The sequence below is a fragment of the Varanus komodoensis genome, unplaced genomic scaffold, assembly GCF_004798865.1.
Source record: "Varanus komodoensis strain SLA01 unplaced genomic scaffold, ASM479886v1 scaffold6_2, whole genome shotgun sequence".
Taxonomy (NCBI): domain Eukaryota; kingdom Metazoa; phylum Chordata; class Lepidosauria; order Squamata; family Varanidae; genus Varanus; species Varanus komodoensis.
This window is the reverse complement of record NW_025336346.1, coordinates 5,124,457-5,144,823: the sequence shown is the minus strand read 5'-3', so window position 1 is coordinate 5,144,823 and position 20,367 is coordinate 5,124,457. Positions and strand designations below refer to the sequence as shown.

General features: G+C 45.5%; 2 protein-coding genes across 2 annotated transcripts in view; one reads left to right on the top strand and one right to left on the bottom strand.

Moving 5' to 3' along the window:
- The window catches only part of GRM2 (glutamate metabotropic receptor 2), a 44,695-nt gene extending 32,394 nt beyond the window's left edge, over positions 1 to 12,301 (bottom strand). The window contains exon 1 of the mRNA XM_044451289.1: positions 11,828 to 12,301. Coding sequence (XP_044307224.1) covers positions 11,828 to 12,301 — 474 coding nt within the window. The remainder of the gene's footprint in view (positions 1 to 11,827) is intronic.
- On the top strand, positions 2,264 to 3,420 carry IQCF6 (IQ motif containing F6). Its single transcript, XM_044451239.1, has 2 exons — positions 2,264 to 2,293; positions 3,061 to 3,420. The coding sequence occupies exons 1-2, from the start codon at positions 2,264 to 2,266 to the stop codon at positions 3,418 to 3,420; spliced, it is 390 nt and encodes a 129-aa protein (XP_044307174.1).
- Positions 12,302 to 20,367: the final 8,066 nt, after the last annotated feature.

Genomic DNA, 20,367 nt, shown 5'->3' with positions numbered 1-20,367 from the left:
AGACTTCCAAATGCAGCACTGCCTTTTCCCCAGACTCCAGTTTCCTCACAACATGCATGTTTTGACAACTAAACACTCATGTTAGTTATTATGGTATAGCATGCTCCATATACCTGAGTGGGAACTAGTAGCTGCTAAAGCGAATGGGTCAGCAATCAAAACGGCAATTCAATTCAAACCAAAAGGGGTTTTGTTAATTGGGTTTGATTACCTTTTCTTTTGACAAGGCTATACTTATAACTCTCTAATTAGGCAAACCTGAAATTGAAATTGATAAACATAATAGAAAAAAAGGAACATGGTTATTTATTGTATTTGTATCCTGCCTTTTTCCCTATAAGGAATCCAAAACAGCTCACATAATCCTTCTCTTCTCCATTTTGCGCTCCAAATATCCTAATTTGAAATCAGGGCCAGCAAATATTAAAGGCATTGGCAGATAGCAAGTTTAAATCCATTTTGTTGTAGGCTAAGTGCAGGATCCGCAGTCATGGGAGTAGGATAGTTTTGTTTTAGCGATCAGCATTTTGCAAAGGAAATTTGTTTGATCTGAATTGGACCCATAGCTAGGGATGAATTGGACCCATAGCTATGCTAGGGTTCTGATCGGGATTGGGTCCCTTTCCCCTACCCAAGAATAAAAATTGAAATAAATTGGAGCTGCAAAGTGTGTTTTAATGACTGTTTTTGCCCTCCTTTACCATTTAGAAGGGCAAAAATTCACATAGCCACCCTTTAATGTACATTTTAACCCAGACATTTATTTCAGTAAAGAAATGCTCTGATGCACATAGATTAATATGCTCAGAATTCTGAAATAACTTTTATCAGAAACCCTCAGTAGCATAAGTCCACAGTAGGTGTAAAAACTGTAAATAAAGATAGCTTATTTACTCATGAAGTTTCTGTACATTTTGGAGTCTTTCTTTTAAGGCCCTCTGGAGCTTGTAAATTTAGCAGCAGAAATTGTTGCTTGGACATACATAGAAAAAGCCAACGTGAACCAAGGAACTCTTAGGACGTGTCATCCCATACAACAGAGGGAAGGAGGAGTACAGGACGGCAGGTTGCTTCTGTGTGTCTTTCAACAGGCAAAGCATTTAGGTGGCTGGTTTTGGCCATCTTGGGGGGTGTGGGGGAGGAGGCTGAGGTGCTGCTAGGACATGTCCTACCTTGATGGTACAGCTCTTCTCCTCCCTACTTCCCCAAAGGCTTTCTCCAAGATTGCTCTCTTGACTTCAGAGTTGGGCCTCCAAAAAATCTTATGGTCATCTAATTGCTATCTAGTGCCTTTAGGACTGTGCATTTATGACACTTAAGACCAGCATATAAATATATGTGTCATTTGTAGTAATAGCAGCATAAACAACATATGTTCAAAATAAAATTTTAACATTGCAGCTGCCCCTCTCCAAAAATCTCCCAACTGCCTAACCTTGAAACTGTCCTATGAACTCCCTGGTCCCTTCCTGTGCCTCTTCCCATTTTATTCAACTTCCCTATTAAAAAGCCTCACTCATACCTTCCCCTTCTTCAGGAATCTTCTGAGTATGCCTTGGACAAACCTTATACATTTTCATAGGATGAATGGATTGAAAAATTGCATTAAAAATCTTCAAACATACCTTGCTGATACGAAAGCAAAGACATACTAGACCTTCCTCCTGACCTACCAGAGCAAATGATCTCCTAGAAGATGAGAAGCCAGATCATAAAGTTTAACCTCAGCAAACTCTATAAAAAGAAAATGGACAAGGCCTCTCAAACTAGTGAAGGTTACTCATCAAAGTTTAAACTCCTGTAAATATGCCATTTTTATGCTTTCTACTTCAAATTCAGCACAGGCTGTTCTCTCTCAAACTTCCAAGTTGTAGTCCAATCCAATGAACTATTTTCTGAGGATGAGCTGTTGAACCTGTCATAAGCTCAGTTCTTGTTGTAATAGCAGTTTGCAATTTGGCCCACTTAGCCTTACTATGAGGCTTTGTAAGTTGAGCCTATAAGTTGACTTTGATCTTATGTAATGCCTAGTCCCTGTTTTATCCAGCTGAAAAGAAAAAGCACAAGTCCTGCTCATAACTGAGACGAGAAGCTGCTCTCCCTCCTGTTCTTGACTCTGCCTCGGAAAGGCAGGGCAGGGCAAGGCTTCTGCTTCAGAAAGCAGATTGTAGGTGTCATTAGAGAGGATGGAAAGACATGAGAAGGGCTTTGCTGATTCAAACCAGAAGTCTATCTAGCTTGGCATCCTGTTTGCACAGGGGGCATGAGTGCAATAGCAGTCTCCCACTTTAAGGTAGATAGAACAGATTAATGGTCCATTTATGGCCTTCTGTAGAAAAGCTCTATTTCTTTGTTCAAAAATCAGCAATTTCACATTTTCCTTCTTAAAGAGTTTTCAGGTGCCATCTAGCCCTCATGATTCCTTTGTGTGTCAATAAAGAGTTGGGTCCAGATGCAGGCTTGTATAACTCGGTCGGTGCAAAGAGAGTTCCTTGCCCTCCCCTTCTGAAGGTAGCTCTTCAAAAGAGGGTCAGGGAATCCTGCTAAATATGGGGAGGCAGGGAGATCCCAGAACACTGGGTAGGGACACTATCTCTCAGTGGATGACAGATCCTGGATCCAGTCAAGGATCTCTTGGCATTGCTCTTTGCCTCCGTTCCTTCCACCCACTTCCCAAAAATGTCAGTTCAGGCCTGGTATGGGGGAATGACTGGAAGTCAGGCTTGCTGAGGTTTCTGTTCACCTTCTTCCTATTCCTGGACACAGCCTTGTTGCTACTGTTGCTAGAGCAAGAAAAGTGCACATTTACATGCACCCTTTTTAAAAACCTTGCATCAAAATGTTCACTTCCTTCCTGACTACAGCGTGAATATGTGCTTTTTATTCCAAAGTGCAGATTTTTAAAGTATGGAGCCTGGCTTATGTGACATGCAAAAGGATATTTCCAACCATACATTGATAAGTAAATGGGTTTTTAAAACTTTAACAGGGAGACTTTTTGTTGCTGTCGACTTCTTGCTTATGTATAGTGACAGTCGATTCCCTGTTTCATATTTCCAGTATGCTATCATCATTCAGAAATGGTGGCGTGGCACACTGGTCCGGCGCAGTCTGCAACAAGCCATCAGATGTGCGTTGGTGATACAGAAATGGTGGCGCTCTGCTTTCCGTCAGGCACAGGAAAAGAAAAGGGCAATGGCACTGGTGATTTACATTTGGTCTGAGAAGACGACTGTCCTCTTGCAGTCGATGCTCAGGATGTGGCTTATGAAAACCCGGTACAAGAGATATCAACATGCAGCCCAGGTCATTCAAAATAATTGGCGGCTCTACAATTTCAGGAGAGACTCCAGTGTCTATTCACTCGACAGCCTGGCTCAGGATGGCATAGACTTGAACATTGAGATTGTGGTTGGGTAAAAAGACTCCGCAGAGAAGGTAGCAAATATTATCCTCGCTGTCAGTTGCAGGGGGTAAAATAAACACATGGCTTATAATACTGCTGTAAGATTGCTGCCTAGATTACCATTATGGGGTTGCCTAAAAGCATAGCCTGATGATTGCTAGGATTTAACAAAAGAATGTTAGTGTTCTATAATGGTCCAAGTCAGCCGGAAGATGTCTCTTTATGGATGCTCATTGTTTAGAAGATACTTTTTTAATACAGTGACTGCTCAAGAAATTTTCACTTGAAACATTCCAGAGAGGGTTGTGATGATTTTTCCATTATCGTCAGAGTTTAGAGAAGGTGTATGTGTAGAAACAGCAGTTTGCGATGGGAAGTTACAAATAGGCATATTGACCCAGTGCAAAGAAAAAGGCCGGAAACATCCTAGATGTGGGAAGCTGCTTCGCTCTAGAATTCTGGTGCCACTTAGGGCTTTTAACATGAGGCATTGAACCCGATGCTCTGATTATGACTACTGCAATGCATTTATACCCTGCCTTTCTTGCAAGGAACCCTAGGTGGCTTTTGTGTCCTCCCACCCTCTGCAAGATAGGCTGAGAGTGAGTATCTAGCCCAAAGTTGCCCAGTGAGCTTCATGACTAAGTGATGATAGAACCTAGAAGTCCTGAGTTTCAGTCCAACAAGGAAGAACAACCTTTTACATAAGGGTTTTTGTCCCCTGGGTTTTCCTCACTGTCTTTCTATGTCTTTCTATTTGTTTCATTACACAGTCAAGGTGGTGCTACGTCATACAGTGGAATTTGGAAACGACACAAGGTTTCTCTAGTGAATCATGGCATCATCCAGAGAAATACTGCACTATCCTAGCTCTTTTAAAAGCTGCAAAATGGCTGGAAAACACAGGAAAGGCCCCGGGAGGCCGACAATGGTGTGTAAAAGCCCCACAAACTTCTGCCAGTGCCAGGTCATAAGAGCACAAAAAACTCCTGGTGTAGAAAAGCCCATTGTAGATCAGCTGCTTGTAAGACTCGTAAGCATCTTGCCCCCAGTTGCTTTCTCATATATCTGTGAATAAAGTAAATATCACAATAGGAGCCATAACTCTCCATTAAAGCCTGTCTTTTTTTTTTCTTTATTTCTGCTTTCTGCCTGCCCAGGAATGGGTGTATTTTGTTCAAGACAAGAAGTTTATTGGCCCACATTTTTAATTATTTTTGGCTCACTGCTGCCTGGAATGCTATTTATTCCATACTATTGTAATTCTACTGTTTGTTCATATTTTTATTTTCCCACTTTTACAGCTGCTTTCAAACCATGGGGTATCTTGAACCTTTTGCAAGTCAGCTAGATAATTTTTTATCAATTAGTCCAGGAATATCTTAACAGACAAAGTAGGCAAGTAGGCGAGAAGTTGTTTACAAACACAAAAGAGAGCATCTCACATACATGCAATGATGTGCGTCCACTGAACAACACGTGGGCCGATTTCCCTGGGCAAAGACATGTAAAACAGTTGGAACAGGTCATCCACAAATATCCAGTGCACCCAAAAGCAGTCTCCGAGCGGAACAGGGCTGATTCTGATTTTCATTACATAGTCACCCAGAAAGTTGCATGGATGAACCTTTCTGGTGAAATAGCTTCCTATAAAAACATCTGCCTCCTACCAGGTCAGGCGATTTGTCCATTCAGCCCTGTATTGTCTACACCGATTGGCAGCGGCTTTCCAGGGTCTCATGCAGAGAGTCTCACATCACCTGAACTGGAAATGGGCTTGGGATCATCTGTGTGAAGGTGGGTGATCTACTATGAAGCTTGGGTGCCCTGAGCCATGAGTTCCTCCACAGGGATTGTCGCACGGGCTCCAACCCTGGACCGTGATCCTTATGATGCTGTGCTGACTTGTCAAGGTGATCTAAGGAAAGACGATGTGAAGAGGGAAACGGCTGCCTGCCGCAAGAGTAGCTGACTGATAGGATTACTCATTGGATCAGCTCCACCATGACGCAGAGAAGGCAAAAGCAGGAGGTCCCATAAGCATGTATGGGCACCCGCCATTGCTACACTCAAGCCTTTCCTTTTTCAAACAGCCTTTGCCAAGCCATCTTTGGGACAGTGGAGAGGGAAGCAGGGAAGCTGTTTTGGGAGGGCTGAGCCGGGAAGGTGTTAATCCATTGCCTGCTTTAGACACAGAGTGTCTCAGCTGGATCAAATCTGCAGTGTTCTGTGCCGACCCCAGAGAATTCACAGGAGAGAATCAGAGACAGAGAGTACTCTGGTTTCCTCCAGCCTGGAGGGGACACAAAGCACAAGGGACAGCAGAGTGAGAAGAGCCCAGAATTATTAATAAATGCCTTTGTGCTCTTGCCACCACTGCAGAGCTTGACGGAGGGGGACTGCCATGGTAGCCAATTTATCTGCTTATCTTTTTAATAAGCTGCCTAATTATCTTGCTGTCTATCCTCTTCTCTCACTTTGTATAACTCTTTGCCCTGCTTTGTATTTACCCAACTTTTAGGTTGTCAGTTTAGGTAATAGTTCTTTATCTCAATGGCCATCTATCCTGCTTGGCTATTTTGTCCCTCTGTATATTGCATCCTATGTTCTTTGTCTACACACTGTCAAAGAAGGGAAGTTAAAAAAGATTACCCTCCTTATTTTTTTCCTGGCCCTTTTAGATAGATCAAACTGCTGATCATCTCACACATTCCCTCTCTCTGCGCCTCCTCTACTCTTTCTCTTCTGCCTTCTCTCTTTATTTCCTGCCCTCTTGTCCTGTTTCATCTCTTTGTTTTTACTTCCACTCCTTTTGCCTCTGCCTTTTTGATTTCTCTGCTGCTTAGTCACCCATCTGCTGTAGGTGCTTACTGATGGACAGCTCCTAGCACTACCAGACAAAGGGCCTTGAACAGCTATTCGGTCTTTGTCTCTTTACTGGATTTTATGTTTATCTTTGGTAAGAAAGGCAGAAAAAATGGTGGGAAAATCAGGGGGATTACAATCAGTGCAATGCAGCCTCATCTGGACACAGACCTGCTCCCCTCCCCATGAAATGGGTTCAAAGAAAGCAGGATGATGGCAGAAGAAAAGCCTCATCTGGTGGGGAGGAAGCACCCTTGTTTCCCATCCAAGGACTTTCTTCTTTTCTCCTAGCACAAATGCTGGAGCTCCCTCAAAGGAGACACTTTTTTTCACCATGAGCCAGTGGCCTCATTCAAAGGGACATCCTTTACAAGTTTGAAAGGGAAAGGAGGAGGAAAATGATCCAGGCTTGCTTCTGCAAGCTGATTGCAGAGTGGAACCCAGAGGCTTTGGGGGCAGTGGGTGGACCTGTGGAAGGAAAGTCTATCTAGCAGGGAGACTGGGATCCCAGGAAGGGCACACTGGGACTCTGTCTCTCCCTTTTGCCACTTCTAAGTAGCAGGAAGAGAGCCAGAGCCCTGATCTATTTCACTGAGGCCTGAGTGTCCATTTGTGACGATGGAAAAAATTCTCTCCACTCAACTGGTGCTCAATGAGTGATTTTCAAGGAGAGGGTCATCTCCCCTTCCTACATATTCCCCACCACCCCCTGCATAGCCCTTAAGCTTAGACAGAAATGCTGCCACTTATGCAGATGGGCTTTTGTCCCTTCCCTCAAGGGGGAGGGGACTTCCAGGGTCATTGTAGTTGGGGAGGGAAGAGTTAACCCTCATCTCCCTGCACACTGCGCCCCCCTCCCACTACATGTCGATCAAACCCATGACCTGGTGTCCTCATCTCTTAACCACCCAGCAATGCCTTTAGCTAAGCTCTTGAAAATCCAGGGAGAGGGGCTGGGAAGGATACAGTGGGAATGCTGTTCCCAGCACATGGCAGGGCCCATCCCATGGAGGCAGTTGCAACGGCCCTCGCCTCCTTCCTCCACCTGCATCTGCTGCCGGGGCAAGGTGGGAGACGTGTGGGAAGCCAGATGTGCAAGAGCACCCACGCTTTGGATGCCCTGGTGTGTCCTCAGAGGACAAGCCCTCATCCTCTCCCTGACTCTGCAAGTGCTGGCGGTGCCTTGGGTGTTCTCACAGCTCCACGCCAGGGAAGGGAGGAGGAGGAGCAGGAGTTTGCCCTGGCATGTCTGTAGGAAATCTCCCAAAACTCAGTGACAGATGGCCATGGTCTCAGGTGTCACTGGAGGGATCCTGTGGTCTTCCTGCCCACAGGAATTGGGGTCAGATATGAGACTGATGCAAAAACAGCTTGAGGCAGGAGAGCTCTTCAGCAGGAGCGGCAGGATGTGGCAGAGCGGGGAAGAGACACGATTGTTCTGCACTGCTGCTGCTGACGTGGGCAGCTCTGCCGAGCAGAGGAGTCTGCCGCAGACCCGCTGCAAAGGGACATCACTCCTTCCCTTCCTTCCGTCATGCTTTGCTTCTGGAGAACTGGGCCAGAGATTTAGCAGCAAAGCCCTGGCAACAGGCTGTTGCCTTCTTTTCAGATGAGAGAGTTAGCCGCACTTGGTCCTCTCTCCCTCTCTCTCTGCAATGGGCTCTGTACGTGATAATGATATATTAATTTGCATTAATTATAGCATTAATACATCCTTAGGGCTTCTCAGGAGCAGCAACTAATTACTCTGTCATATGAAGGCTTTGCAATATGGTCCCTGCGCTCCCAGGCAGAGCTTTTGTTGAGAGGGACGAACCCAAAAGCAGAGGTGGTGGTCAAAGTGGCCTTTAAAAAGGGTCTGTCTTTTTCTTAAACAGGTAGGTGAGGCAACCTGTGATTATCATTTGCAGTGCAGTCAAGGAAACATCCAAGAAACAACAGCAGAACATTCAGAAACACCCACAAACCTTGGGCACGCAAAAGCTCGCCTTCTTGTAGATGTGGATAGCCCAGTTCCAGACATAGCTAAAGTGCTGTTCTACTACTCCCAACACCCATTTGCTCTTCTTCCTCAGATATGCTGTGCTCGTTGACTGTGAGAATAACCAGGGCGCTATTTGATCTGATACAATCATGCATTCCATTTTGTCCTGTCTCGTCCCATCCCAAGGATAGCATGACACAACTTCTCCTTTCACTGTCAACGTACCATGATTTCCTTCTGTCTCATAGTATGGTAAGGCTTGGGAAACGGTAGGGTTCTACTTCCCCTTGTAAGAAAATAGAATGTATATCCCCACGATGCAAAGCCCTTGTACAGAGTTTAGATTTACAGAACTGCATTCCGATCCAAGAGATGTTTTGCAGTGGTAGTAGGTGTAAGTAGGAAATCCACTTTGTTTTACGGTGTGATAATGGACTGGACTAAGCAACCATCTTTCAGCATAAGATACTGGACTTGATTATTGCCTTACTAATACGGCCTTGCTAAGGAATCATGAGGAGGTTCTGTTTCTCCTGTGTTTAGCCTTACGACAATACAGCAGGACTGAGCTCCTCTCATATCGTCTCAGTATATAGCAGAGAAATATTATTTACAGCACAACACTATGCAATATACCAGGGTCAAGGAACCATTTCAACTCAAGGGCTAAATTGGCCCCAAACAGGACACTGGGGACCACCATCCAAACATCAACGGGGCTACTGCTCACATCCAGACTCCTGAGCAATCTTGAATGGGGTAACAGTGCCTGTTATAAATCCATAACCAGTGCCAGTGTGCTGTAGTGGTTAAGAGGGACTCAGGCGATCTGGATTCTAGACCTTGCTCAGTCATGGAGCCAACTGGGTGACTTTGGGCCAGTCGCACTCTCAGCCCAACCTACCTCACAGTGTTGTTGTTGTGGGGATAAAATGGAGGAGGAGAATGATGTAAGCTGCCTTGAGCCCTTTGTAGGAAAAAGGCAGGATATAAATTGAAAAATCAATAAACCAATAAATAACCAATTAACAGAAAGGAGAGAGCAGAGATAAATGGATAGCTCTAGCAATGAATGCAAATGAGGGTATTTCAATGTTCTCTTTTGAGACTGCTGGTTATTAACTAAGTTACAGACAATCGGAAGTTAGTAGTGAGATGGCCAAGTTTGCTGATGACACCACTTTATTAGAGCAGTTGAAATGGAAAGAGATAGCAAAGAGCTCCAAAGGAATCTCCCCAGAAGAAGAGGGATGAGAAGAGGGTCAAATATGGGTCACTGCAAGCAAGCATAAAGTGTTGTACACTGGAACAAAAAGTCACCATTTCATGTATGTACTGATGGAATCCAGGCTGACAATGACTGACTAAGAAAGAAATCTCAAGGTTGTGGTGGGCTGCGCAAAGGAAATGTTGACCTAACGTGCAGCTGTTGTGAAAAAGACAACTTCCAGCTTGGGGGTCATTAGGAAAGGAACTAAAAATAAAACTACCAGTATCATAATGCCTTTAAACAAACGTATGGTGCAACAAACCTTGAAATACTGTGTACAGTTCTGGTCACTGCACTTCAAAACAAATCTGTAGAGCTAGAAAAGGTGCAGGAAAGGGCAACTGAAAATAACCATGGGGCTGGAGCAACTCTACTGTGAGAAAATGTCACAATATTTGAGGCTTTCAGTTTAGAAAAAAAGCAAAAATCAGGGGTGGACATAATAGAGGGATATAAAATTATGCATGTGCAGAGAAAATGAGTGAGAAGCCAAATGTCTGAACGTGTGAAGGCTTAAAGTGGGTAGAGAGTACCATCTTTGCAAGGGTGAGCGATCTTTCTCTAATTATCTTAATTCCTTGACTCATTCAGAGCTAAAGAAGGCATTTAAAGAATTACACTTCAAGAATATGCCATCTGCGTATCTGGATGGGAATTGTATAAATGTTCCCATATTTCAATGCATTTGCATATGTGGGGCTCCACAAATACAGGATCTCTCCCTCCCTCGCTCTTGTGTGTGTGTGCATAAGATCTCTTGTTCTTTTGCTGGAGGAATGTCTGATAGAGCTTGGCCTGAACAGGTGTGCAAGCTACCTGTAGATGAAGGTCCACATGCACTAACTATGTGGCCTTATTCTCAGGAGTGGCCCAAAAGTGGCTTCTGAAAATGCTGCTGTAAATCATGTCCATGATGAACTGATCTGAGTGGCTTGTTCAACCTTTTTCTTTCTGTGACTGTCTCTCTTTCTGTTGTTGTGGCAAAATTGTAAGAAGCTACAATTATATGCAATAGACTGAACTGACTACAGGAGGGCAGAGAGTGGGTGTCATGCATGCTAGGCCCACCCCATACATTTTTTGTAGCCCTGACTTAGGCCCCTTAATCCAGTCCTCACTGTGTTGAACTGGCAAGGTCTGAAAGGGAGCTGCATGGGAACTGAGAAGGCTTGGGTACTCAATGCTGAACGCAACATTCAGTTGTGACTGGGAACACTACTAAGACTTGGTCCATGACAGCATGGAGAATTCAGCTCAGGACAGCCAGCAATGCAAGGGGCAACAGCCCTGACCCTCTACCCACTGAAGACCTTGGGTGTTCAGGTGAATGAACATCCCCCACTTGAACAGAGCGGTGGGAGACTCAGACAGATACTTGTTTAGGCAGCATGTAGATGAGCTAAGGAATTTGCTATCCCAAGAAGTAGTGATGGTTCCCAATTTGGAAGGATGATTGTCTTCCTAGTAAGTATGTACACTATTCTATCCTTACTCTCTAATGAAAAAAATGAGTTTTTAAAACAACGTATTCACTTATTGAAAATTACTACATTTGCTATATTATGGGTGGGAGAACCAGAAGATTGCCAGGTAAGAACACTCAAAACACTAACAACTTGGCTTTTAAAATCAAGAATACGAAAAAGATGTCACTTCCCCCTGTAATTCCTACAACACTCCTGTAGGTTATGCCAGAATTTTTATCAGCCTCACAATAGCTGGGGTGAGGTCTATCCTGGGCAGACTCCAGGCTTGAGGGGGCCACTAACAAAGAGCTCCTTTCTACTTCGGTACCCCCCACCCTCCTGGTGATAGCCCGCAGGCAGCTTCACACTGGAGTTCCTGACCCCAAGGCATTAAGGGGAACTTTAAATGGTGGGTTTGGCCTCGTAGGCCCGGGAAATCATTGGCACTGGAGGGCCCTGCTAGCTTGCTGGTGCTGAACAGCAAGCCTGAGAGCTAACGCAGCATAGAGCAAGAGTTTGGCTGAGATCACCCATTACGCTTATGGCTGTCCAAGCCTAGATTTGAACCAAGGATTTCTTGTTCATCATGCTTAATCATGAAGGTTCCATAAATCACTGAAAAGAAATGATTTCATGTGATCTTTCCTGGTTTGACAGTTGTATTCCCTTATGTACAGTTGCATTCCCCATGCCATCGACTTCCAGGTTTGCCCTTTATCCGATGGGCAAACCCCAGCCCTGGCTTCTGACTTGGCAGCCACACTCCTGTCCCCCGTGCCTTGAGCACCACCCTTCGCACCTCAGTCAACTAACTCCCTCCTCTTTGACCGCTGTACCTGAATTGAGACATCACTGTAAGAACCCCCAATGACTCCAGTGATGGCTGTAGGAACATCGTCATGGATGGCATAGGACCCATCGGGGCAGATGTGCTCAGAGCCATCCACTCTGGTGAGGGAGGCCCGGACAAAGTCCAGGGACTGTTCCAGGGCATAGGTGTCCTTCGAGCAGGTGTCTAAAATGTGTGCCCCCAGCGTGATGCCTGGAAGGATCTGCGGGTTCTTGTTAATCTCATCGAGTGCAAATAGCATCGCCTCGAGGCGCTGGATGCCACGGTGTTCATTGATCTTGCCACACTCCTCTGTAGGGCCACCCTTCTCATGAACTGGGAACAGGCCTCCTATAACCAGGTCCCCTTCCAGGCTGATCTCTTTCTTGGTTGCCACGTTGTAGCTGGGATTCTGGCTGCTGGCATGGCATGCGGCTGGGCAGGACAGCAGAATCCATAGCAGGGTGGCCGAGGATGCCATGGCACTGCCTCGAGAAGGCAACAGGCCTCCCCAAGCCCCCAGGGCACCCTTGTCAGAGCAGAGGTCTCAGGTGGCCTACCATTTGCTGAACCAAAGACAGACAGTTGGAGCTGTCACCAAAAGGACAGGCTGCCTTGGACCTGACAGCAAAGTTCAATGCCGGACTTGAGGAAGCTCCAGTCTCGGGGGAGCCCCAGTGGGTGCACTCGCTGCGAGAAGCGGCACTCTTGCCAGTCACTTTGGAGATGGAAATACCCAGCACCTGCAAGCAGGGAGGGTGGAAATGGGGCGGGGGGGGGGGGGAAGAGAGAGAGAGAGAGGAGATCATTAGTTGCAGTATTTAAAGCTGGAAAAAATCCTTTTTGTTTTGGATCTGTGGCTTTAACATAAGCTGTGCTATCACAAAAGGAGTCACTCCACAGCAGCACTTACTCATCTCTGCAAAGAAAATGGCATTTGCTTAGGTGGGCTGATATTGGCTTTCCCAGAGTGCGCAGAATAGCCAGAGGGAATATCTTCTTCAGGCGAGCACAAAGATAATCCTACCACATAAAACCTGACTCTTGCTTGTTGCAACAAGAGGCTGGCTAGCTGCAGAAAACAGATGGCAGAGATTTTCTTTTTTATGGTTATTTAGAGTTTCACAAGATTGACAAAGCCAAAGAGAGGGCAAACATGATTTATAGCCATATCACTTACACTAAAACAACAAAAAATAAGGGCTTTTCTATTTCTGTGACAGCATTTGCAAAGGCTTTCTTTGTTGCACAGCAAAAGAAGCTAGAATATCTATATACCTTCTAATTTGTTATCCATGTTCCATCTTTGCAAGGGACAACAGTAACTGTAAAATAAGATGCAACACCAGGGTGGAACTGTGGATGCTAGAGAGTGAGACTGCGCAGCTTTCTCCAGAGAAGAAACGGAGTAGCTCAGGAGTCCCTCACCTTTCAGTCTTTGTCTGGCAACCGAAACTTAGGAACTGCAGAAAGCAGACATGCATTTTTTTCAATCCCCAGATGCAGTTGGAGAGATTGCAGTGGGGCTCCTCTGACTTCTTCCCTGCTCCCACTGGCCTATCATTCACCCCTCTGTGCCTCACCTGCAGTGGGCCACACCAGGGATCCTGCTCTCCCCAGGGAGGGGGAGAGGTGTGGGGCAATCGCAGGGAAGGGAAGGGGGCAGGTGAAGGGGGAGAAGAGCTGCAGTTGTCTGTTTCCTGATGCTGCAGCAGATTTATAAATACGTGTCTGCCTGCCAGTTTGTAAGTTACCAGCCTTACCCTCAAAATATTTTCATATTTGCTTCCCCTTTCTCTCTGTCACTGACAGAATAACCTTTAGAAACGGCATTCTCCTTTTTTCCACTCTCAATGGAAACCTTTCACTCCATAGCTAAGAGAACAGTTGGGGAGCCTCTTTCAGTCCAAGGGCCAAATAGAATTGCCGAGAAGCTCTTGGGGGGCGCATTCCTGTTGCGTGTGAAACCAAAGGGGGTCAGGCCCAGCTTCCCAAAATAGCATCATTTCGCTTAGACTCCTACTGGCAGTAACTAAGCCTTAGGAGCAGCATTTCAGCCTTTTAGAGCAGGGCTCCGCAAACAGAGCAAAGCTGCAAGACTAAAAGGTTGCTGGTCAGGAGAAAGAAGGTGCAGCCAGGAAAGGGTCAACTGGGGAACCCCGAGGGGCAAACTGAGGCATACCAATTGAGACTTGAAGTTCCCCAATTCTGCAGTAGATTGTGCTCCAGAAAATAAGACTCCAGGCCAATGGCATGTAAATCATTACCAATTGTTGTGCTATTATTATTCTTTCATGAGACCTTAGAAGAATTAGTTTTTAAAGAGTTAAATAACACTAACTAGTATAATGTAAATTAATCAGTATGAAACATAATGCTTTTGTTAAGGGATGCCATCATATTTTGTGAAGGGTTCTCTACACAGGCTTGCTGCTAATTATCCGTTGGGGTTGAGATCTTTCTGGGAGGGAGGGAGGGAGCTCCCCTTTGGAAGCAACACTAAAATTGCTTGTTTGCTGCAGTCGCTTATTATACTGAACAAACTAGCAAAGGGGGCAGTGGGGACATAAGACTGCCCGGATGATCATCAGACCTAAGTATTGTAAGTAATATCACTTCTTTTCAAGACTATTCTCTTTCGTTAAGACCACACAGAACACAATGGGCTGCCTTTATTTAAAAATATGTTAAACCCATAGCCTGAGAATCCCAGCTTTGTATGGTTTCATATTTCCACGCTACGGAATTCTTCCCACCGCCACTGCCTATTTGAAATGAAGAAACTCTGGTTTGAAACTTTCCTGAATTTCTAGTCACCATGGAAACCAGGCGAGAGAGACCCTGAACAGACAGAGGAAGATGTGCAGCTGTGAGAGCAGGGCCAGCATCTCCACCTAGGAGTGCCGGGATGCTTCCCACAGCGACTCGTTTTGGTGCGCAGCATTTCCCCTGAAAAACCCATAAAGCGGCACTTTGGGGCAGCTGCAGTGAGTGACAAACAGTTTTCCCGCCTCCTTGAAGGATTCCATATTATTCAAGAGTGATGGCTTGAAAAGTCTGCATGAAGAGGGACTGTGAGGACACTGTTTTAACTTTCAGCCTATGGGGACACAATATTGAAGGCCAGCTGGGAGAGAGAAAGCACGTATGTAATGCCTGGAATCCTTACGGGGAAAATCTGCCTGCCCTTCAGTTCGTTGATCTCTTTTCTTTGTGCTCTGTGCTGTAGATTATATCAGAGTTGCCAAGTTCATTGAACCCCAGTGCCTCACACTATCTCTTGGGTTCGAGACTCCAAGCCATACTGGATAGAATTTCTCTTGTTTGCCACTGCCAGCATGCCAGCCTACTGCTTTGCCTGATTCATCTTCTGGGGGAAACATGGGGAAGGTTAGTTGGTTTGTTTTCCAAGCCCATTACATTCCTGACACATCCTCCTCTCCTAGTCGTGCGGCTACCCTTGTGATCATGCATCCATGGCCAGCCAGAAAGACAAACCGGCCAGGATCTGAATTCTCAAATGACTCAGTGAAGTAGGAGCTCCTTTCCTAAAGCCCCTTCCCTTTTCTTTCCTCTGCCTTCCTCCTTGCTTTTCTCATTCCTTTTCTCCCCAAGCATAGTGGGAGTTCCAGATTGGAGGCTCACATAACTGAAACCTTAAAGGGAAAAACTCCTAAACAAAAACATCAGGGCAATGGAATGAGGCTGTAACTAGAAGGTAGCCATAAGAGAGTGTCAACTTCAGACCGACACTGCTGAAGTGATCAGACTGGATAAAAATCACCCTGCAACATCAAAGTGTCATGGAGCATTTCCAGCTTTTTGCCCACTGGTTACCACCTTGGGTGCCTTAAGAAAAGCCTTATCATGCCATCACCCTGCCTCATTCATGGAATTTCATGGGGAGTTCAGGTTTGTGTTCCACTCAACCCTGCTGTGTTTTCCCATGAATCTTCTATATTTTTCTTACTGCAGAAAATCCACTGATGAGGTGGGACTGAACAGTTGCACGATGCCCTCTGACTGGTAGTGCTAGGCACCCTCTCTCTGGCTGCCCCTTGGTGCTTTGGCTGTGAGAGGAAAGAGAGAGAGACAGGACAGCCAAGGGTGCCATTGATGAAGGCTGAGAGAGGGGCGGCTGCCCCAAGGATTTCATATCATCTGGCATGCCCATATCACTAGCCATTATGTGGTTTACCCATATCACAGGCTCTTAAAATATTCCCCCTTTATGTTTTGTTTGTTTGTTTTTGCCGTGGACTGAGCAACCCTGTCCATTACACCAGGACTGGAGATATACCACTGCTACACTGGCAGAATGGCTTTTCTATCCAAAATGTTTTCAGCCAGGGAAGGGGAAGAAAATACACAGCTAGAAAAGAGAGAAATGGTGTTAAATGACAGTTCTTGGAAGCGCCGCTACAGCCCACCAATCCGCGGCTCTGCCAGTAAAGCTGTTTACTCAAGGAGCCTGCCAGTTAACAGAGGTGCAGCACAGCACACGCTATGTAGCATGTGTCCCATAAGAAAACGCCACAGCACCTCCGACAGTGCTGTCTCCAGCCTCCGCTGGAGGGCACAGAGCGCAGCATCCCACATGGGGCCCTGGGCAGAGTCCTTGCAGCGCACACAGGCCTTAAGGACGAGGGCTTGAATCCCACCTGAGGAGGAAACAGCTCATTCAACAAGCTGCAGGAGGGGGCCGGGTAAAGAAATTCCGCTGGCTCACTCCATGGGGCAAGGAGTGGGGAGGCAGTAGTTGAGTGTTGGACTCCAGCAGGGGAAAGGGGAAACACAGCTCCACTCTGCTCTTGCATGGTTGTGAAAACCAACTGACTTGTGTGAGATCCCAAGAAGAAGGAGCTTCCTGGATTTGAACCTGCACTACAAGCTCCACTGAGCAGCTTTCTTAAGGAAAAGGGGACCTGAGCAAGCGCGGAAGGAGGAAGGGCTACCAGCTCTTCTGGAAATACCTTTAGGAGCACCTTGGCCCAGATACTCAGCCTCACCAATCTGGTCCTCTGGGGATAACCGTCTGCTCCTGGGAGATCAATGTCAACCGACCAGAGGATTTTCTCAGTGGTCACCCCTAAACGGTGGAATGACCTGGCAGGAGAGATGTGTCAGACATTCCAGACTTCAGGAGGAAGTGAAAGACATATTTCTTCCACGAGTTCTACCCAGATTAGTTTTATTTAATACATTGTTCTTATTCCAAATTTGAATTGTTGTTGGTTTAAAATGGTTGCAAATCACTCAGAGCCTATGGGAATGGGGCAGTATATAAAAACCAGTAATAGTGATAATAGAAGTAGTGGTGGTGGCAGCCCTGAACTCCTCAGATTCTCCCTCTTCACACCCTGCAGAATCCCATCTTGAGGCAAGCTGAAGCCAGAGTTTTCAAGGGGAAGGGGAAGGGATTCCGGTCTGTCAATCCCTGGCAATGAACTAAAAGCTCATGCAACACAGGCAATGCTTTATTGTTCAACGTGGGCTATGCTGGCTGGGGATGATGGGAGCTGCAGGCATACACAGTATTGGGGAAGGTTCCTACTGACCATGAACCAGCATATCTTCACTATCTTCAGAAAATGCCCTTAATCTTCAGTAAATCCAAGCGCAGACCTTTGGCGCTCACCTACTATAAATCTCACGCAAACAGACGGACCTTTGTCAAAGCCACCCCCTGCCGAAACTGAAAGAATGTCTGTGCAGACAAGCCAAATGTACATATTTACAGATGCTTCATGTCTCATAGTCACAGGATCTGTAATAGTGGTAATAAACTCATACCATGATCTGCCGTGTGGCATAAAGGTACATGCTCGGAAAAGCCCAATTGCCTTTAACAGGGATTAGTTAAGAGTAGGGATGCGCAAGATCAGCCGCTGCAGTGAGCCCATTTACAGTGCAATTGGTCTTCAAAATTATTATCCCTTCTCCTTTCACAGCACAAATGTGTTTATCATAATTGCAGCTGATTAAACATTTATAGCATAAGCTCTCCAGGGGTGCGAATTTGCGCCCGGCATCTGCATGGAAGAATTGAACGATAAAGTTCCGACCTAAGACATTCTATGACCGAAGAAGGATTTCCAGCGTTTCCTTCCTGTTGCTGAGGAGGATCGGCTGTTGGAGGGCACTGCATGAGTCGTGAATGGCGTGGAATGTTTCTGTATCTTTTCATTCTTGTTTTAATCATTAGTCAATCAAGTTCGCAGATGTTCAAAAGCACATCCAGCTACAATTAGTTTCACAGTGCTGTCACCCCAACAACTAATAGTATGTTTTTTTAGTATTTTAAACTGCTAATAGTATGTTCACAATGTGTTGCTAGAAGTCCTTTACAAGAAATAGACATTGTGTACCAAAATGATCCTCAAAAGTATAATTTCGGCCTCCCTTAACTTGACTGGCTTAACGGTTATGTGAGATACTCTCATGATTCTCTTGCAAAGATTGTGATGGCTTGCATATGAAAAGGTGTATCTCTCAATTGTTTTTTCCTTTCTGTATATGTCTGAAAAGGAACATTCTGATCAAGTTTATGAAGACAGTGTCGTGTAGTGGTTAAGAATACAGGACTGGGACTCAGGTACTCTGGGTTCTACTCCACTCAGTCGTGGAGCCAAGTGGGTGCCTTTGGGCCAGTCACAGGCTCTCAGCCCAGCCTACCTCACAGGGTTGTTGCTGTGGGGATAAGATTGAGAACAACAGGAGGAGAGTTATGCAAGCCACCTTGAGTTCTTTGTAAGAAAAAAAAAGATATAAATCTAATAAATAAATACTTGTTCATAACCATCAAACAATCATGTTAATGCATGTAAAATGGATCTCATATAAATAGTGGAGATACAGATTTTGTTTGTTTGGTCTCATGTTGGCCTTATACTACCATTAATATCAGTGGTAGTACTTAAAATAAGAACACTTTAGCTGAATAGATCCTAGTGAATCCTAATCAAACTGGGAGACCTTGTGTCACATTTACAGTGGTTTCTTAATAGTTGATCTCAAAAAATGAGGTGCAGGAATAAAAGAACTTATATAAAGGCCGTGGCCTCTAATCCAGATAGACCTGCTCCCTGCTCCCAACTATATGGCCTGCAGACTCTGCTTAGCCAGTGGTTACTGAAATACATTTTGCATATGTTCATCATTACTTCACATGTTCTAACAAAGCCTGGTCAGTCCCCACCAGTTCCAGGGCTCAGCTTACCAGCCTAGTGTTTTCCAGCTTGCTCCTTGCAGGGAGTTCTCCCATGTAAAGCCTGGAGCTTATTGTAGAATCATAGACAGTAGATTTGGAAGGGGCCAAGAAGGCCATTGGGCAGGTTTGCTCAGGGCAGGTCTCCAAGTTCAGCCACCCCTCTCTGATCATATCATTGCTCTACTTCATTCACCTGAGAAACGTATGGAAAGTTCAGGCAACAGCATCATATACTTGCAACCCTCCATGCTTTCTCACCATTTACTCTCCCTTTTCTTAATATTTACGTTTTCTTTTTCTCAGTTCAAGAAGGAAACAAGGAATGCCTGTGCAAGGTCCTTCCGATGTTAAGCAACCCGGTTTATAATGTGGAAGGCATTTCTTCAAAAAGGAGGGGAAAGCTCTGATAACCTCTCCATTTAAAATACCATTAGTTTAACTACATGAGAAGCAGACAACTGGAGAGCAGGAGATTTCAGAGGCAGAAGAGTTGCTGGCTTGCTTGGAGGCCTGCTGGGCCTATATTACCTCAGAGAAAAACAAGAGCTTGGGGATCAGGTATTTGCACCCCAATTTCCAATTTATCCCTCACTTTTGCTTTGGGAGGTGTGACATACACTGGGGACATGTGTTGGCTCCAGGTTTTGAGGGTCCTCAGGCAAGGCTTTCTCTGTGAACCAACCTTCTCACCCCACTGCTCACCAGCTGCTGTTTCTCCTCTTCCTCTTCCACTGAGTTTCCACCAATAGCCAGCCAGAAGCTTGTTAGAGGGAAGGAAGGAAGGAAGATGACAGCTGCCTTCACCTCTAATTGCTCCCTAGCCTATAAGATAGTGCAGACTGCACCAGTCTGTTGCCCTCCGCATGGCCAGGACTCATCGCAGTTGCAATCTAAGACATTGGAGGGCATGAATGAGGTGCCAAAAGGTTGATGTGGTGTCACTCTATGTGGATTCCACTTCTACAGCTCATAGCCCTTGCTAGATCATGAGGCCTCTTCTTAGAGCCGCTTGGGCAAGGGCCTATTAGTCACAGCCTCACCCTACCCACTCTTGAGGCGGAAATGTATTCCAAACAGTCCCCAGCATGCTCTTCTTGACAATTTCTTTCCATTTTCCAGAGCTGAACTGCTGCACTCAAAAGTAAACCTGTGGCTGAGTTCTGGCTCAAGTCAAGCTTTTGGCTAACAGCTGAAATGACAATGTGACATTCCCCTTCCCCACCCCAGAAAAATGTCCTGATTTCGGGACCTCTAGAATTCAGAATTATTTCGACTGTATCATGGTTAGAAACAAACAATGCAAACCCAGCCTTTATAGCCCTGTATCAAAGTTGAAA